At 36.7% G+C, this 21,712-nt stretch overlaps 1 protein-coding gene across 2 annotated transcripts in view; it reads right to left on the bottom strand.

Moving 5' to 3' along the window:
• Nucleotides 1-21,385, bottom strand: part of LOC145662966 (carboxypeptidase B-like) — a 49,790-nt gene extending 28,405 nt beyond the window's left edge. For both annotated transcript variants that reach the window (XM_081729044.1, XM_081729045.1), the window contains exon 1: nt 21,153-21,385. In XM_081729044.1, the coding sequence (XP_081585170.1) occupies nt 21,153-21,360 (208 nt within the window). In that variant the 5' untranslated portion in view covers nt 21,361-21,385. The remainder of the gene's footprint in view (nt 1-21,152) is intronic.
• Nucleotides 21,386-21,712: the final 327 nt, after the last annotated feature.

Genomic DNA, 21,712 nt, shown 5'->3' with positions numbered 1-21,712 from the left:
TTTCCTTATATATCTAGCTATTATATGTTTAAAATATACAGTGTTCTAAATCATTACATTTGTAAGTTACATGCGGTTTTCTTTAAAATTCCTTAAATTTGGTGCAAAGAACCATCTTACAGTATTTACTTCATCGTTTTCATTACGGAATCAATTTTCAATTTCCCTATCTTAGTTCACTATGGGCGAGTACCATTTTTGTCGCATTTTTTTTAACATTTTTACAAATGGTCTATCAGCGTGTCTAGCTCTCACGCAGCTAAGCTACTACTTTCAGGATTGTTGAACCTGTATAATAATAATAATAATAATAATAATAATAATAATAATAATAATAATAATAATAATAATAATAATAATAATAATAATAATAATAACGGTGTGTACTAAGAAATTCATATATTGATTTCATTTTTGCTTCTCCTGAAAAGCTAATTTTATGACTACCGCCCTTTGCAAACTATCTAATATACACATTTTCAGAAGCTGTTAAAATTATATTAAACTGTGTTAATATTCCGTGTATTTCATTTTTTTTCTTCGCTAGCTTTTTAAACAAATCTAGCTGAACTTGCGCTCTCTATACAGCGCATCATTCACATATGTGCATGAATCTCCTTCTCATTCCTCCCAACTTCTGTACATGTCTCTTTACAGACACAAGTGAAGAATGTCTTGATAAAAGAAAAAATGGCAAGGGGTATCATGAATGGGAGATTTACCGATTATTTTTTTCAATATTTCGCACCATTTGTAAGATTTGAGCCTACTTCCGGTTGGAGTTACTAATTCATAAATGATTAGTGTATTCTTTCTTCTTGAATGCAGTATGTAATAAGCAAATACATTGCATACACAATTAATTATAACGGCAGCGATATATGGTGTTTATTCAGCAAAACACTCCAAACAATAAACTCATCTTAAACTGGAGAAATGGTATCTTTCATATTTGACCATAAAACAAACGCCGAAGAGATATACTAACTAGGGATGGCCAGAACCGGTTCCTGGTGGAACCGGTTTTCGGGTCTGAACGGATCCGGTTCTAGAAGATCCGGTTCCGGAACTGTTTTTCGGATCCAGGTCTGGAGCCGGTTCCCAAGATTCGGTTCTGAAACAGATTTTCGGATCTAGGTCTGGAACCGGTTTTTCAGATCCATGTCTGGCCAGGATCTCCGAGAACCGGTCCCTCGCGGAACCGGTTCCGCCGGAACCGGAACTTTGTGGCCATCCCTAATACTAACCCCATACATAAATGCGGTGTTGGAGTGTATAACTCGTAGGTTATGATGGTTTACTTTTTAAAATTTCAATGCTTCCAGTGTACCCCTAAAAATATAAAAAATAACGGCCATTTTTTAAATATTCAATTAGAACTGAACAATCTACACAAAATTTGCAATCGATCAGTGTAAACGGCATGTTTCTAGAGCTTACGATTTCCGAGATATCATTATCAAAAGAATTGGCCACAAACATATCGTCCCTCTCGAGACAAAGTGGCGTATCTCATTTTTAAAAACTTTTTCAGGAGATAAGTTTAAACCTTTTTCTTATTATTTATTAAATCGTCTTCTTTTAAAATTTAGTTTTATATCCTTCGTGTCAGGTATGCAACTTACGATATCAAATTAAATTTTAAAAGAACACGATAAAATAAACTTACGATAACATCTTTAAATTTGTCTCCTGGAAAAGTTGAAAAAATGAGATACGCCCCTTTGTCTCGAGAGGGACGATATAAACGTTCATAAACATAAAAACTTTTCTTGACCACAAACATATAAACCTGGTATTTTAATGTATAGATTGTATTTCATAGTATCATTTAGGAATTATTAATGGAAGCTGAACTCGTATAACCCCCCCCCCTCCAAAAAATCTCTGCCCATCTTTCTGGCTACAGGCCTGGTTTGAGGCAATTATAAAATTTTGGAAGGGAAAGAGAGGTACGTAACCAAAATCAACAACTGGAGAAGTGATGAAGGTCAACTCCCAAGGCTTGAGTGACCATTGTTCAAGTGGGAAGCTTGCCAAGAAAGCTCCTTATCATTTGATGAATCGTGTACACAGGTGTGAAGAGAATTTTAAAAAATATAAACACTATTTGTTATTCCATGGAAGATGTTTGTTTTGTTTATTTAACGGTTTATTGTAGGTTTATATTTCCTACGTGAGTAGAAAAGTGAGTTTCCATTGCCAGATGTGGATCAAGAAGTCGGGGTCAAGAGAGTAACTAAACGATGGCCACTTTGTAATTTAATATCACGCTTTGATACTTTTACCGTTCATTTTCATTCAATAGCAGCGTGAGCTATGTGTGTCCTTTAGTGATCTCAAATGCAGGGACTTCTCGTATGGTTACGTCACAACAATTATAGAAGCTATGAGTGTCTTCTATTCACTCTGGGTAAGAAAAGGATCGTCTTCTAACTGTATGTATCAAAAATATTTGTACTTGCGCTTCTTTATATCACACAAATGGCAAGTGTTTTCTACACAAGACTCTTATCGTCACAATTCCATTTATCTGCATGAGCGCCAACATTTAATTTCTTCAATGTGCTCAAGCTTTGCTAGGCTACTAACTAACTCTGTGGCCTATGAAACCCGGAGGTTCAATGCCGCTTTCACAAAAGCTCTCCACTGACTTCTATGCTTAGCCAATTGGATAAAGTTTCTACTTTGTATTCCTATTTCTGCGAGATCCATCTTAATATTGTCCTCTCATCTGCGCCTAGGTCTTCCTAATGGTCGTTTTCCGATTGGTCTTCCAGTCAAGACTTTGAAAGCGTTTCTACTTTCTATTCTAGCTACATGACCTAAGCCTCCCAGACTTGATGACCCTAACAATGTTGGGTACACCGTATATATTATGTAGTTCCTCGTTATGAAGTTTCCGCCATTCCCCATTCCCGTTCCTCTTGGGTCCGAATATTCGTCTCAGGATCTTGTTCTCAAATACTTTGAGTCTATGTTCTTCCCTCAGAGTAAGCGACCATGTTTCGCAACTATACAGAACAACAGGCATGATTATCATTTTGTATATTTTAAGCTTCAAATTCCTCGATAGAATTCGCGACGAAAAGAGATTTTGAACCGAATAGTAACATGAATTCCTTGCTTTTAGTCGACATTTAATTTTTTCGTGGATATGATTTTCGTCTGTATTTTAATACTGATCCTAGATATTTGAAACTATCCACTTTATCAAAAGTATTATTTAATATGTTAACGTATCCATAATTTGATGTATTACGGTCCCGACACACTTCCATGTATTTAGTTTTCTCTGCATTTACTTCTAAATCCATGTCCCTGCAAGTGATCTCTGCATTTCTTTCTATTGTTCTCCTATCATCCCCTATTAAATTTACATCATTAGCATATGCCATAACCTGGTGAACACCGTTCAACTCCAGGCCCTGGTTACTATCTTTGATTTTCCTTATAGCGTATTCCAGAACAAAGTTGAATAGCAATGGCGACAACGCATCTCCTTGTTTCAGGCCATTTTCGTCGTGAAAGCTCGTGGACAAAAATTTTCAAACCCGGACTTTACTTTGGGATTCATTTAAACATATTTTAATTAATCTAATTAGCTTTCTCGGTATTCCAAGTTCTGTACGAACGTTGTATAATGTTTCTCTCCTAACCGAGTCGTACGCCTTCCTAAAATCAATAAATAGTTGATGTACCGGGGTATTGTTTCCACTTTTTTTCGAGTATTTGGCGAATGGTAAATATTTGGTCGATAGTTCATCGATTTCGTCTAAATCCGCACTGATAATCTCCAATAATTTCATCAGCGTATGGGGTCAGTCTTGCTAATAGAATATTTGAAAGGATTTTATAGGATGTTGAAAGAAGAGAAATGCCTCGATAATTATTACAGTCAGTTTTGTCGCCTTTATTGTGAATTGCGACAATGATTGATTCTTTCCACTCTTGTGGCAATTCTTCCTTGTTTCAGATAAGGGGAATAAGTTTGTGTATCTTGTTCCACAATTTTTCGCCTCCAGCTAAAATTAACTCAGTCGGAATTTCGTCTACACCCGGAGATTTGTGTTTCTTTAATTTCTTCTTCGTTAGGCTACATATAAGATAATTCACAGTTCCTAAGTGTATCGTACTCTACTTTTTTAACAGATCAAATAGATCAGTAGTTTCCAAATTGAGGGTTCCCCCGAAATCTTTTAGTTTTACGTCCCACGATTACACCGTGTAGACTAAAGGAGATGACGATGATGAGAATGAATGAAATGGTGGAATGAAGGGAATGGGAAGAAAAGGGAAGAAACCCGACGTACACATTGTTTGTCCACTACAAAACCCACTTGCCGTAAGTTGGGATCCACCGCGGTTCCAGCAGGGGCTCTCCCGAAAAACATGGAAAACAATCAAGGTAGCACAGTCTATCGAAACAAAGTGACCATTAAATTTATCTTTAAACCGCAATTAATTTTTTTAACCACAATTGCCTAAACTTCATATTGAACAAAACTGAAGTTAAAGATTGAGATTTTTTCTATTTCAAATATGTTTAGTAATATTGACAAAAGGAAAGAAACAGAAAAATCAAATGGGTACTGAGCACCCATTAAAAATTCTCAATGGATGTTCGAGACCTGAAGCATCCATGTATTGGCAGCTGGGATCAGTGAACATAAAAATACAGTCAAATTTCTCAAAGCGCACACAGGGATGGATAGATATCTTCATGACCCCCGGTGGGAAAAGAGTGAGACCATATCATACACTGAGAAAAATCCGTTCTCCGGACAGCGGTATATTGTACAAATATACAGAATCCTCCTCTTGCTTACTACAGAAATCAGTACGGAGCATACGTTATCCGTATGCTACATAGGCATTGCCCTTAGATGTTACATCATGCCGTTGCAGAATGTCTGTCTTCCTTATATTACATACATATATGTATGTTACCTTCGTCAGCTATATGTTATATACGTTCATGGATACCTTGAATAATAATACCAAGTTATCGGAAATTAGTCACCTGTTCCATTTTCTCCCCTCCTATTTCTATATTTGACACCGATCACTTCATTCTAATCACCATAACTTTTGACCTTCTAACATTTATTTTCATTCCATATTTTTCACAGTCCTTCCTCAAGTTTGCTAATATTTTATTGATTTTCTGAAAACAGTAGGAAAGAACCATTATTACTAAGTGTACCTGCTTCGCTTAGAACACTAACTGAATATCTAATTATCTGAAGTAAATAGTAACGAATCCGATATTAAGTGCACGAAAGGCACACGTGCTAAATTCTAAAGCAGCGGAGAGAGCTGCACATCTTCAGATAGCGATTCCTATTGGCTGGTATCAACTCACGTAACATCCATGACTCAAAGTTTTTGGCCTTATCAATTGCATGGATCCGCTGAACGACAGTGATACAGCATGATGCAGAAACGCCCGCAGGACTTTTTCCATGGGGGGAGGGAAAGACCGACAGAAGAGTGAAGTCGCGAATATACACATCTTGGTACACATGAGACTTCATGTAAAACAATTATGATTTATGCGTTTACATAACCTTATTAACTTCAATAAATATATTAACCCCAGCACTACCTAGATATTTTTGATTGATTGATTGATTTTAGTTTAACGTCCCTATCAGCAGCGAGGCCATATGAGACGTGGATCTACTGATTAACGTAGAATCCGAACCACATGAGCTCCCGCTCTAGATATTTTTAGTAACGCGGATTACCAAAAGGGTGTCATCTTGTGTCCACCTGTTAAGATTAAAAGGATGTTGCAAAAGAAACAAATTAAAACTTTCACAAAAATCTACAGGGACTGAAGTGAACAGTACACAGCTATTTATTATTTAGTGACACTTCTAAATGTCAGTCACATTTCCTACCAATGGGGGCAGGGTGTATTTTGTACCCACCAACTTAAAATAGCAAATTCTATGAGACACACTAACATTCAGCTTGAACCACCGTAAGGTATATGCTTTATCTAAACATGTTGAGCAATAACATATTTTCTTACAATTTTAAAGAAACAATTAGAAGAGTAATTACAAAAAATATACTGTGGTGAGCACAAAGTATCCCCTCCTCCGTTGGTAGTCCAAGGGTTAATAGCGAGTGAGTAGGGAGATCTAATACGTTCTGACAAGTATTTTGGAATGCTGAACCCCTATTGGCAGTCCAAGAGAGAGCAATTGCCCCTATTACCCTTCTCCCGGGGTAAGGTATATCTATCCCTAACTTGTCTGCAGTTTCATGAACACTTTTCTGAGGGACTGCTTCAACAGTGTTTCTAAGGCGCTCATCAGAACAGAACAGAAGAATATGCCCGAGGACTCGTGCCATGTTGTGTCATCTGTTGCAAACGGTCCCGGTGAGAAACTCCAGGGATGTATACTGCAATTTTTCTTCGCGGATTCAAGACTTTTTCAGGTGGGGTCAGATACATACTAAAAGCAAAATTAAAAAATCCTGTTTCAGAATATGAAATCATATTCTGCAGAATAGAACAAAATGGCACGTTCTTTTGGTGTACATCTCTACATCAGTGGCTACGATAAAGCCCGAGATGAAACTTTTTCCTGGAATACTGAATCGATTAAAAAAAAAGAAAAGAAAAAGTGAGTTTCATTTCACAATGTGAAATAACCGTAACATCCAAACTATGGGGATTTAATACTCAAACTTGAAGTAGTACATCTACAACTACTGGTTGCAATAGATTAATAAGACCAAAGATAGAAGCTATTTTTGAGATGCTGAATCCATATCAAAAAGCCATTACTTCTATGCCTTATTGTTTTTGCTTTATGGCAATAAAATTTGAAATTGGAAATCGTTAATTTGAACCACTTTCGAACTGAATAGATGGTTAAGGGAGAAAATATGATCTACTTTTGCAAAGCTGAATTGTTTGCCAAAAAAAAAAAAAACTGTATTTTAATATATCTTTTCATTTTTGCTCTTCGGAAATCAGTATTGAAACCGGAAGTAGTAGTAAATTTCAACCACTTCCCTTCTTCGTAGAGTGTTGTAGGCTGTAATGGAATGTTCTGTTGACACCCTGAATAAAGTGCAGAAAGTCGCTTGTCGCTATACACTACCATTTTTCTTCTATGGCTATAAATTTGGAACAGGACATGGTTTTTCGGTTTCAATAGAGAGTTAACGGAGGAAATAGAATATATTCTTGAGACGCTGAATGAACTGCAAGAAACCGCATCTCAATATATCTTACCGTTTTTGATCTATGAAAATCAGTATTGAGATCGAAAGCGATAGTAAAGGGCGTAGGTGGATCAATATAGTAAAATGACCCCAGATGAATCTTGGGACTACAAGTGAGTGGTATGTAGGTACCCCCAAGATATATTAATCTCTGACCTTTCAAACCTCAACTCTGATTGGTTCATGAGGAATGGCGCAAAATCGGAAACAAGGGATCAATTTATTTCTCAAGAAATGCTCGGTCGATTTTGTTCAAACTTGGATGTATGCATTATACAAGGGCTTCATCTGAAAAATTTATCAGCTCCCATCACCATTTCCTCCCTCAAAAATTCGATTCAATAGTTTGAATCCCTTTTGACCTATGATGGTCTGCGAGCATAATTATGAAAAAATAAAGTTTAGATGTCGCTTTAACCCTAGAATCACATATATTTTTCTTTTCAAAATTGTATCACGGGTACGCCATGGTCTAAATTGACAAAAACCAACCATACCCCACCTATAAGGGGGCAATTACAACAGGATTAGCTTTTGATGTAGCTTTTGAATCTTTGCTGCGTGAATGAATGAGAAATGTCATCTCATTGAGGCCCCATTTGATGGGCTGTGGCTTCCCCATCTCCATTTTAGGCCGAAGTGAAATTGTTGATATTGGTGTATATTTCATATGAATCAATCAGCCTGAACATGAATATGAAGTTAAAATTGCCATTAAACCCCCGTAAGTACCCTATTTGAGCATGCCTGAAGTTTCAATGTGAGTGTTCATCAACAACAACAGAATGAATGCAACCTTTGTTGTAGTGCCTTTCATAAGTCCTGGGAGGGTGGATGGGGATAAGAAGGTCACTATTCTGTCAGACGATGCTATTTTATATTTCAGAAATACTTATTGTCTTCTTGCATTCCACAAGTTGTGAAGTAGTGGCAAACTGCATTTGAATAAAAAGTACATTTCATCCAAGAAATAGAAGAAAATATAATGCAAACGGAAAGTAAGTTACATATGAGAAGTACGAATATTTCAATGTGAGAAACAAATAAAGATGAAAGAAACATTGTAGTATGTACTTCGGTCCTCATCACCGTTTTCATTTAGGACCACACACACAAAAAAATTAAATCTTTAAGTTTAACGTCCCACGGTTATGCCGGTTAGGTTAAAAGAGACGGTGATAATGATAAATGAGTGAAATTGTGGAATGAAGAAAGTGGGAGGAAACGGGAGAACCCCAAGAAAACCCACGAGCACGGTGTTTGTCCACCACAAAGTCCACACGGCGCGAGCTGGGATCGAACCAGGGACCCCAAGCACCGGAGGTGAACGCTCTACCACTGAGCCACCGCGCCCCCTTATGACCACACAAATGTTGTCGTGATCGAATGTTTTGCTCAATATATGTGCTGATTTTGGGATCCTCGACAAATATTTTCCATAACTAAGATAATAAATAATGGCTGCAAAATGGGAGCAAGAGTCAACTGTTTTCAAACCATTTGCAGAGTCGCAACGATACCTAATGACACATTTGTAACCTTCTGTGTCTGGTATTCGACGAAGCATTTGTACGTCTTGCTTTGCGTATGTCTTGAATGCACCATTGTTTTCAATATCTTGTCGTTTTCTTTAACATATCGCATATTTTTCTACTAACATTACTTCTTTCATCTAACATTTCAGTCAAATAACATATTGCCTCTTTATATTGAAAGGACCAATAAAACAATCGTTTCAAATGTTTTCCGGTCATTCGAGGAAAATCCTCAAGATCCTGTGAAGAAATAGATGTAAACGGGAGTTTTCTTGTTCACAATTTTATGCTACTTTCGTTTCCTGAAGTTTTTGCGAATTTCATGATTGCGGTGATTGCGGAAGGGTTTTCATCTGGTGTCACACGTTTCGAGAATTTATTATGTAGAAAACTAACAATTCTAGAATACGGGCCGATACTAGTTATCATTTCATTGTCAAATATTTCATCCAACAGACTATACTTTTCTTTCAGTATTCCATGTGTACCTTCAACTGCCTAACGAATTCTTGTAACAAACCTAGTTATCATTGCCTCTGCAGTAAACAATTGTGATTTTTTTCTTTTCTTTTCTTTTCTTCTTCTTCTTTTTCTTTTCTTTTCTTTCTTTTTTTTTGCCTTTAAATGCAGGCAAAATAACTTCATAACCTTTGTCCTCAATGTAAGTTCTACAAGGTCAATATTTTGATCTATTGACTACTAATTTACTAATATAAAACGTACAATTCTTATGTAGATGAGGGTCTTGCCCCCACCCCTCAAGGAAGCAACATACCCTCCTGCCCGTCATATCTCTTTTTTTGCGATAAATTCACACAATCACAATGATTCATTGTTTCGTGTTTGTTTTAAGACGCAAAGGTGTTTATTCCCAAATAAATTGATAAAATATCAACAGTTTTATTATATCCCAAACCAGGGATAGAGGTGCCACACGCCATCAAATGGGGACTCAGTGTTGGCACTTTTCAGATGTGGCTTCTCATTCATTCACGTAGAAAATATGCAAAAGCTACATCAATATCTGTTCCTTTTGCAAGTGTCTCCTTATAGGTGGGGTACGGTTGATTTTGGGCAATTTTGACCATGGCGTACCCGTGATACAATTTTTGAAAAAAAAATATGGAATTCTAGGGTTAAAGCGACATCGAAACTTAATTTTTGATAATTGTGCTCGCAGACCATCATAGATCAAAAGGGGCTCAAAATGTTGAACAGAATTTTTTGAGGGGGGAATAGTGGGGAGGAGCTTTTAAATTTTTCAGACGAAGCGCTTGTATATATCTATACATATATCCAAGTTCGAAAAAATCGATCGAGCCATTCTTGAGAAATAAATTAATCACATTTTTTCATTTTTGCGCCATTACTCATGAACCAATCAGAGTTGAGGTTTGAAACGTGAGGAATTAATGTATCTTGGGGGTACCTACCTACGACCCACTTGTTGTCCTAAGATTTATCAGGGGGCATTTCACTATACTTATCCACCCATGCCCTTTCAACCACTTCTGGTTTTGGTAGAGTGTTCGTGAAATTCATGGTATATTATCTTAAGACGCTGAACCGTTGGAAAGAAACACTTCTCGTTATCTGTTACCGTTTTCGTCGTATGGTGATAAACGTTAAAACCGGAAATGGATAATTTGAATCTCTTCTGGTTTCAATAGAGGGTTAATGAAAGAAGACAAAACCTAATCCTCGGACTCTGAATCGCTTGCAGGAAACCACATTTCGATATTTCTTACTGCTTTCGCTTTGTCAAAATTAGTATTGATTCCGGAAGTAGTATTAAATTTGAATCACTTTCGGTTTTGGCAGAGTGTTCAGGAGTGTAATGATACTTTGTCTTAAGACGCTGAATGATTTGTAAAAAAATGCAGTTCTCGCTATCTGTCGCTATCTGTTACCGTTTTCGTTTTATGGCGATAAACGTTGAAACCGGAAATGACATTTGAACAACTTCCGGTTCGAATAGAGAGGTGACGAAGGAGATAGAACCTATCCTTGGGACGCTGAATCGATTGCAACAAACCGCATCTCGATGTCTCTTACTGTCTTTGCTTTGATAACCTGTCTACAAACGGACGGACGGACAAAGCCGTTCTATAAGATTTCCGACACGTATGCAAAGCATATAAAAGCAGCTTGTTTCGCTTGTTCCTATCTCTGACTGTTTTTGTACTATTATAATTAATGTTGAAAACAAAAGTTTATACCACTACCGATTTTAGTAGATTCATTAGGGTAGAGTTGGAGTATATTCTTCGATACACTGAATCGATTAAAAACAAAAAGAACTTGTTACCATTGTTCTATAACGATCAATGTTGAAACTGCAAATTATTAAATTCTACCACTTCCGATTAGTTAACAAGGAAAAGGAAACTTATTATTGGAACGCTGAATCAATTCCAAAAAACCGCTTAGCGCTATCTCTAACTGTTTTATGTGTATGACGATTATGACCATGTCTTTTTGTCAATGGTGGCAAAGGTACAGTCCGCAGCAAAAAATCTGCAACATGAGCATATAAGGTAAAAGCACCTGTAATTGACACCCCCTCCAGTAGTTGACACTTTAGAGAAACTTTTCAAATAATAAGGTAACCCGTGCTCAGAATCCTTTGAAAATTATGAAGCAACACGGCTACTACCCTCTATCGTGAAAACAAATAAACTAATTGGCTGTACTGCATTGTGGGTAGACATTGAGAAGGATCTAACGAAGGTTGTGTGTGTCCGATGAACGTTGTGAGTTTTTGTAAAGGAGTTTGTTAAGCAAGTGAGTATTTCTCTTAAGGCTTTACTCTTGTGTTTTTGGTTCTATCTGGTTCAAAATTATTTTTTGTTATTTTCTGAAAAGTGCTTAACGTATTTCAATAGAGATCTTTGTCCTACAACGAAGTTGTTGAAGTATGGCGTGGGTGTCAACCACTGACTATAATTTTTATAATGTTCACTAGTAATTGACATCACCTGTCAACTTATAGCACAAACCAGAATTATAATAATATTGCTGTAAATACAATATTATTCTTGCTTTTGCTTCAAAAGACAGCCCTAGGATCGGCAGCGTGTGAATCTACGTGGATCTAGTGGTTGACAGGGGTGTCAATTACTAGTTAACAGGGCATGTCAATTATTGGATTAACAGATAAAAACTTTTTTTTTTTTTTTTTTCGAGAAGCGCCCCCATTCTTTCTTTGTCTGAGTTCCGAATACTTAATTCTTACATTTGAATGACAACTTATCGGGTAAAAGATATTTTTCTGATGTAAAATGATATTAGAATAACGTTCAGTTAGTATAGATGAATTTTCTGCTTACTGAATTTAAATTTCCCGTTAAAGTCAGGGATACTAAATTATTTCATCGTGCCTCATATAGCCTTACTGCTGAAAATACACACTAAACTTAAGCACCTTAAACTTTAAACCAAATTTTGTCAGGAGTTTGCGGTCGCTGAGTACATTTCTTAGCGGATATGTCCTTATACATCCTTCACTTTTCCTTTTTTCCCTGATACATCTGTATTTAGAGGGCAAAGGGTTAATGCAAGTATGACTACTTGGATAAAAAGTATTTTTTGAAACGTTTCACCTGTTAATCACGTTCTGCCTTAAACTAGAACATTCAAAAGCTTTGTTAAACGTAATCCATCAATTGCAAAAAGAGTCGCACAAAACTTAACAGTGTCACGAGCATCCGTCACTCAGGAAATGATTTTAAATTAGTTTTCGGAAGTATTATTTTATCTAATTGAAAATGGGTATGACCACATTCTACAAGACCCAAAGAGACTGTTTAATTCTGATGAGTCTGCTTTCTTTTTAAGCCCAAAAGGTAAGAAAGTTCTTGCTCAAAAAGATGACAGGAAAGTCTATCAGCGAGTAAACAGTGATGAGAAGGAGTGCTTGACTGTGCTAATTACTGGTAATACATCTGGAATATTTGCGCCTCCCTTAGTCGTGTTTCCTTATGAACGTTTGCCTCAAGATTTGGTTAATAGTGTGGATAAGCAGTGGGGAATCGGTAAATCTGAATCTGGATGTATGACTGAGAACTCTTTTTCAAATTTGTGGCTAATGTTTTTCATCGATGGCTAATCACTCAGGAAATAGAACTTCCTGTTATTCTGTTCATTGATGGACATGTATCGCATCTTTCTTCGAACACAAGTAGATATTGTGAGCGGAATGGTATAATTCTAATTGCATTGGTCCCTAATGCTACTCATCTTATTCAGCCACTTGATGTTTCTGTTTTTCGTGGTTTAAAAGAACCTTGGAAGAATAAAGTTCATGAATGGAGAAGAAAACACATGAATAAAAACTGTTCTCAAAAGAAAAGACTTTGCACCTTTGTTGAAAGAGGTTTTTTAGAAAAGTCGGTCTCTCCGACTGTTCTACAAAATGAGTTTAGAGCTTCTGGACTTTACCCTTGGAATCCAAATGCAGTGGAGATTGTGAAACCCAAAAATACTTCTACATGTTCAGGCAACTTAAGTGTTTCTTCTTTACTAACCGCTAAGAAAGTTTTAGATCTAATTGGGAAAAAGAAAATAGAACAGTTTTCAGCAGCCTTGCAAAATGGATGGATGGGGCATAAAGAAGACTACTCGCTCTTTTGCGGATAAAGAATTACAGGAAAATATTAAGAAGAAACAAGAAACAATTGTGAGAATAAGTGAAGAGTCAGTTCCTGCTCATGAAGTTGGAAGACGAAATAGTAAAGAAACGGAAGTAAGAGAAGATCAAACGGCAAATGATATAGAAATGGAAGTTACATTAGATCGAACGGTAACTAATAAAGAAACGGTGGCTAGAGAATATCAAACGAGAAGTGATAAAGAAATGGGAGTAAGAGAAGATCAAACGGTAAGTGATACAGATATGGAAGTTACATTAGATCGAACGGGAAGCGATAAAGAAACAGTAGTTGGTGAACATAAAACAGGAAGTGATAAAGAAATGGAAGTAAGAGATCAAACGAAAAGTGATAAAGAAACGGAAGTTAGACAAGATCAAACACACGACTGTGAAGAAACACCACAGAAGAGAAATGTGTCTACAGTTTTTCCAAGTCCATTTAAGAGGTCACTATTCTGGCCCGAGAGAAATCAAGACGATAAGAAAAGGAAAAGGAAAGAAAAATACCGAGTGTGATTACTTCTAAGCAATGGCAAGATTATTACGAAAGTAAATTGAAGAAAAAGGAAGAACAGGAAAGATTAAAGAAAGAAAGAGCTGCAGCAAGGATGAAAAAAAAGAAGAAAGAGAAAGAATGAAACAAGCAAGAAAAGCGAATCAGAGCTCTAAAGGGAGAAGAGCTGGAAAAAAGCAAAACAGTAAAGAACTTTGTTCATTTTCAATTGCTAGAAATAACAATACAGATACTTCGGATTCAGAGACAGATGAAGAAGTGATATATAAGGAATTCTCAAGTGTACTGAATGAAGATGGCGAAGACAGCTCAGAAGAAATGAACGCGAGTACTTTATCTTTGGGACTTGTGAATAGATATGTCGGAGAATTTGTTGTATTCACTTACGACGAAGAATTATTTCCAGGAAGAATTGTCACAATCACAGAAAGTGGCGCAATTATATCTGCGATGAAGAAATGTGGTAGACTGTGGAAACGGCCAGAAAAAGCAGATGAACTACAATATGAATGGATTGACATTATTGGCCACATCACAGAACTTAAATCCATTAGCAGTAGCCGGAATATTTTTCGTGTTCCTGAGTTGGATTCCTTTCATATTTAGTGTTCTCTACCAGTGCTTCAATATTTAAGTTTGCTATGTTTCACGAGTAGTTTTCCATTCAACTTATAATGAATTTCGAACACTTACCCTTGTATGTAGTGCGGGCAGGGTTTGAAACTCATTAACAGTTCAATCAGAAACGCTTCGAGTGTCTTACTAGTTAAATGTACCCTTGAAGTCTTTAATTATAATTACACAGGTTCGAATGGTGATATTTCTTTTAAGTTGATTTAAAATTGATTTTTTTTTTACTTTTAGGCTAGGTGCTTTTGTTATAAGCCATTATGCTTACTGTCATAAAAGTGTCAGCAAAATTGCATGTTTGACTTTATTTTTAGGGAAGAAAAAACGAATGTCAACTACTAAAACCAAAAAGTCAATTACTAAAATTATTTTAAATTCAGCCTGTCAACCACTAACTCACTTACACAGTTTTGAATTAAAATAAAATAAAATATATGAAAAGACCTTTTTAGCATTTCAATGGTGTGTATAGTAGAAGAAAACCCCAACCTTCGATTTGGAAAATGAATTTTGGAAATACCACTTCAAAATATTCAGGAAATTAAAGAATTTCAGAAAAAACGTCCTTAAGGGTGTCAACTACTGGTGCTTTTCCCTAAGTCTATTGAAAAAACGACGAAGTCTTTTGCTCCAAAATACGTGTGCAGGAGAGGTCGCCGATGTTTCTTCTGATGTGATTTGTGTCACTTAGACGTTATGTTGATTGGCTGGGCTGTTAGGCGTAGTTTCGCAATAAACTTACATGCTCATGTTGCAGGTTTCTTGCTGCGGACTGTACCTTTCCTGAGAAGTTGAATCGCTTCCAAAAAACCGCTTATCGCAGTTACAATTTTTTGTATGCAAACCGGAAGTAGTGGTAAATTTGAACCACTTTCTTTTGTCGTAGTTTTGCAGGTTGTAATCATATGTTTCCTTGATCCCTGAATCGAATGCAGAAAACCGCTTGTCACTATATCTTACCATTTTTGTTCTATGGCGATAAATATTGAAACCGGAAATGTTTAATTTCTTATTACTTCCGGTTTGAATAAGGAGTTTTCGGATAAGATGCAACATATTCTTGAGACGTTGAATTTATTAAGAAAAGAAAAACACTACTCGACATCTCTTATTGTAGACTGAGAGATAGACAATATCTATCGGCATACTGACAGATAGACTTTCGATACTTATGCATAGCATAGTTACGAAGTCTAAACAAGTGTAATTCGTTTCACAGTGTGAAATGACGGTACGCTTCCAAAATGTACGAATTCTATACTAAAAATGGAAGTAGTGTATCTATAACTTCTGATGCAACAGAAGAATAAGATCAAAGATAGAATCTGTTCCTCGAATGCTGAATTCATATGAAGTCAAAGATTAAATAATCTTGCGGTTCGAATGCCGAATCAATATCAGAAAACGGCTTGTCGCTACCTATTAGGCCTACAGTTTCTTCCTATAGCGATCAGTGTTGAGCTTGGAAATCATAGATTTCTATAACTTCCTGTTTCGATAGAGAGATAAAAGTGAAAACAAAAGTCACTCTTCTGGTGACAATGAATACGTGTCAGAATCCTATCTCGCTGTCTCATACCGATTTTGCTCTATGACGATCAACGTTGAAACCGGAAATGATTAGCTTCTACCAGTTCCGGTTTGTGTTTACGAGTTGATGGGGTAGATGGAACCTATCGTTAAAACGCTGAATCGTTTCCAAGAAACCGCTTGTTACTATCTCTTACCGTTTTTGCTCTCTAGAGATCAACGTTAAAATCGGAAATTTAATATATACCACTTTCGGTTTAAATAAAAGTTTAATGGAGTAGGTGGAGCATACTGTTTGGATGCTGAATTGATCCCTAAAACACACTTGTTGCTATTTTCTACTGTTTTTGTTTTACGTAGTTCAATATTAAAACCGGAAAAGGTTAATAGCTACCATTTTTGGTTTTAATATGGTGTAATGGAGTAGATGGAATCAATTTTTGGACGCAAAATCGATCCCAAAAAGGAAATGCTTATCACTATCTGTTCCCGTTTTTGTTCTATAGCAATTAACGTTGAAAACGGAACCTTTTCCGCTTTAAATAAGGGGATAAAGTATGAGATGGAACCTATATTTGGATACTGAATCGATTTTAAAAGAGAGAAAAAATCCTTCTTGCCATCTCTTATCGCTTTTGTTTTGATATCTATCAACAGACGGCAGACGGAGTTAGCCACTCTATAAGTCTTCCAAAACTTACGTATAAGCAATTTGGAAGTCTAAAAAGGGGATCATACAATTTTGCAAGAACGGAAAAAACATCGGCTGAAAAAAAATATGGAGCGTGCTGTATTGAGCGAGTTAGCTTAATGGAAGGTGGTTAATGGTTATTTGATTGATTTTAGATGAACGTTCCTTTTCAGCCCCGAAGCTATATGAAACGAGAACCCAGTGGTAGAATGCTCACCTCTGGTGTGTTGGGGTCCCTGGTTCGATTCCAGCTTACACCAATTGCCTTTTGTTGGGGCAAATACCGTGTGCCTGGGTTTTCTCGAAGATTTCCCGTTTCCTACTACATTTGTCATTCTACCATTATCAAACTTATCTCTGGTTCGTGAGGTCATTGGTTCAATCCCCGGCCGAGTATGTTTGTGGTGGACAAAATCGTGTTCGTGGGTTTTCTCGGGGTGCTCCCATTTCTTCCACCAATTCTTCCATCGTTATTCACTTGCCTTAATCATCTGTCTCCTTGCTTGGGGTCCCGGGTTCGATCCCAGCGCCCGCCAAGTGAACTTTGTGGTGGACAAACACCGCGTGCGTGGGTTTTCTCGGAGTTCTTCCATTTCCTCCCACTTTTTTATTCCACCATTTCATTCATTTCTCATCATCACCGTCTCCTTTAGCCTAACCGGCATAACTGTGGGACGTAAAACTCAAAGATTTCATTTCATTTCATTTCATCTGTCTCCTTCAGCCTAACAGGCATAATCGTGGGACGTTAAACTGAAAGATTTTTTTTTACCATAATCATCTATTATTTCATCATCACCGTCTGCCATAGCCTCGATGAATAATCGTGGGACATTAACCTAAATAAATGAGATAGGAACTATTGTTGAAGTAAACTGATACCCAAAACACCACCTGAGTTTGTATCCGAGGGAGCTATCCAAACCGGGAACCAAAACCCGGGTTAACTCGCACCGAAGGCACGCACCTTGGACTCTTGGCCACGAATGAGAACTAAGGGAAAGTTGAGCTTATTTTGGCTTTTGATTTAGAAGAACGTCTAGACATTGTATTCTCAACCTCAAGGTAGTGCCGTTTTAACATCATTATAGGTTCATGGGTAAACAAGTGTGCTGGAGTCCCTACAATTAAATTTTACACGCAATACATGTAATTATGCTCGTAAGGCCCCCGGGTATAGAGATGCGCACGAGACAAGATTTGTTGCTTGTTCGTCTCGAAAATGTGCTGTAAAAGTCATCTCTCGACTCGAAAAATGTATATTTCTCTATTGGAAGAGCCGTGTCTCGACTCGAATTTTGTCAGGAAAATCCTGTCTCGACTCGTCTCGTGTGCATCCCTACCCGAGCAAGTGACGTTCGGGAGTTTCGTTAAGATGCCTTTGACCTAGGGTTGCCTGCAATATAAGGTTGAGACTGTCTCATGCATGATATATCGTGACGTGAAAATAATGTCTCTTCTTGGAAAGTGTGTCTGTATCTATTGGAAGAAATCCTCCTCTTCTCGCGTGTCGTTACGAAAATTATGTCTCGTCTCTTGGGTAACTCTAACCAACCCTAACCCATATTCCTAGACCGAGAAATATCTAATACATGCATAAAGAAAAAATAATCTCGAGTTTGACCAACTTCAAAGAAAGCGCTAGAAAAAAAAATTAAGCTCTAAAAAGAGAAAATAATTTTAAAAACGATAAAAGTTACAATTATCAATAAACAATTTAGAGGTCTGCACCAAGGCAAACAAATTAATTCCTAATAAAATTATCAGTAAGTATGTATAATTCTATATTAAGCCCAAACAGGCACATACCCAAAAATTTTTGTTGGGAGGTGTCTAACTACAAGACACTATATAGCTATATAGCACTATATAACTATATAACTATATAGCACTATATAACTATATAGCACTCAAACAGTGTTATTTTGCATCCGAAAAGACGATAATTAATTTTTTAAGTGGTGTCACTTACATTAGAGAAAATTATAGAACTAGAATGTTTTATAAAAAAAAAAGAAAGAGTAAAATGAAGTGTAAAATCAAATATTCATGCTGCAACAATAATTTTTACAACAATACTGCTAAACAAGTATAGTTTTACAAAGGGAGTGTATAAATATGTGTAGAGTTACGAAATTTTGAGAGGGGCCCGTAAACAGTTTACGTGTTTTCAGAAACTGCTTTTTCGTTTTTTGAACTTTTTTTATTATTTTCCATTTTTACAGCTCATATTAGGTTTTTATACTTTTTAGCTCTTTTTATAAGTTACTAATTGGAGCGCGTTTACTTGAAGGCGATTAATATACAAATTGTATATATATATATATATATATATATATATATATATATATATATATATATATATATATATACAGGGCCGTGCCGTGGAAAATCTGCGCCCGGGAAAAGAGTATACGACGGTGTCCTCATGCATATATTCCAAGCAATTTTCCTCTTTTTTCCTTTTTTCTCCCGAATTTTTCGCCCACTTATTTCGGCGCCCGAGCCCGTCGCCCCGACCGCCCCCCACGGCACAGCCCTATATATATATATATATATATATATATATATATATATATATATATATATATATATATATATATATATATATTAGTTTGTTTCCATTTTTCGTTACCTCAGTAAATCAGTTCATTACGTAAGTACCTAAACTAAACGTAGGACATTAGTTTTTTTAATAAAATGAGTCAGCTTGCGAGACATGCGTGAACATTTTTTACAAAAATCGCGCCACGCGTTACGGAATTAACGTGAATATTCAAAATTACGGCATTAACACTGCCAGCCGTTAAGTATTTTCATGTCTAACTTTGGAAACTACAGATCCTTGTGAAATTTGCACACCACCACCGTGGAGGCATGGGCTTTTAAACAATAAAAGAATCGTCACAATTTGTACAATTATGTCAAAATTATGCGTGAACATACACTAATATCACATACACTATAATCATCTTTTCTAAACATCGGTTAGAAAGTGTACTACTAACAAATGTTAGTGAAAAATTATTATTCTTCAACTAGCGAGAACGAAGTAGACCTACGCCATCATCGCATAAAATCTATTCTTCTCTTAACCGAAAAGGGATTATATAATTTAAGGAGGTTATCGTTTGAAAATTCAAGCGGGAGTTTCAGATGATTTTTAGAAGTTTCGTGGAAAGAAATCGATTGGAAAATGCTCTCAGATTGTGTAAACTTATCAACGCTATATTTTCTTAAAGCTCAGGTGAGTACGAGAAGTCTGAAATGCAAAACTAGTTGTTTTATTGTTGCATTAAAAATGCACTTTCAAACTATTCTTACGATTTTTGTACCCAGTGTTACGTTTCCTACATCTTTTTTTTTTTTTTTTTTTTTTTCAACTAAGGGAATTGAAAAGAATTGCCTCTGTAAAGTCAATTGCATTCTTGTGTTGGATTTCCATTGTAACGCGTATGATATTCAAATTTTCTTGCTTTCTTGATTAATTTGTGTGTAATATTCTAATAATATAATCAACGGACGAAATCTAAAACTATGTAGCTTGATGTGTATTTACATCCTTTACAAACAGCGAGCCTATATAAAGTTCGAAATGGGATCTACCTCCAAGAATAAAACCTGAGGACACCTGACCACAGCACGCGCTATATCCACTAGGCTAGGAGGAAAGACAACAATAAAATCATGGTGTGTGCATAAAATAATTAATTTAATTCAATTATATAAATTCATATCTGAATATCAACAATTTAATTGTTAGTCATAAAAATAGTCAGTAACTTTGGTGTATTTATCAATTACATCATATCACTTATGATCTCTTGTGTGCATAATTTGTTTCCTATTTGTCTCCAGTACTTCTTCCTACAATCTGCCTGTCTGTCTGAGTGAGTAAGTGAGTGTGAAGGCAGGTTCTTGTCCACTTACCCTAATGTAGATAAGTGGGGCCACTAAGCCTCGATAAGACAGGGGTAAGGTGGCTTATTTCTTTCACCCTAGTCGCTAACGCTCTCGCCTTCGGTGTGAGCAGTCCCGAGTTCGATTCCTGCTGGGGGCATTCGGTCGAAAAAGTGTAAACATCTTTTTCAGGCCAGCCATTCTGAAAGGTTTTTCTGGGTTGTCCTCACTCACACCAAGCAAATGTCGGGGTGGTACCTAACTTCTAGGTCTCAACCTGCTTCCTTCCTTCCCTTTCCCTGGATAGTATGCTCGTCGAGGGATATTATCCCTCATATGTGATGCGCTAAATGGCCTTAGATGCCGAAAGTCCAGAAATATAAATCCTAAATCCTTTCACCTTAGTTTGGAAATGGATATGCCATGAAAACAATTAAACAATGGGAATCTTACCTCCTTCTTCCTCCAGTTTCATGACAGCACTCTTCTGCTCCGGCGTGATAGCAAACACTCTTAGCACCTGAGCTCCTTCATAACTGACAGGTGTTGAGGCCTCCTCCTCCGAATCTTCCGTTGGCTCTCCATTATCCCTTGTCACTCTTCCGAGCGAGGAGTCGGCTGCCAACAGAACCAACAACAACAGAAGTCTTCGACGAGCCATCGTCCTCACACCTCAACCACTAAAAGCGACGTCAAGTTCAACAGTCGCTGTTGATTCACATATATATACCCTCATTTCATCCTCCGACCCACATCACAGAAAAAAAAATCACTTCCCTCCTTTCTCCTCCCGTCCTCAGAGGGGGAGTGAGTCATAACGTATGTAAACACATACTAAGATACGTACATATGATAGATGTAAACATACATACATTGTGACAGTTAAAATACATACGTCCGTAACCGTGAAAGTTGAAATTACGTAACTCAAGCGACAATTTGACGAGTCACTTAGGGAAGATAATTTGTTAGTTTCAATTTGAAAGTTGCCATTCTCATAATTGATTGTTTAT

This window comes from Thermobia domestica, chromosome 10 (assembly GCF_964235325.1).
Source record: "Thermobia domestica chromosome 10, izTheDome1.hap1.1, whole genome shotgun sequence".
NCBI lineage: Eukaryota > Metazoa > Arthropoda > Insecta > Zygentoma > Lepismatidae > Thermobia > Thermobia domestica.
The sequence above is the reverse complement of the archived record's forward strand: the minus strand, read 5'-3'. Positions and strand labels throughout refer to the sequence as shown.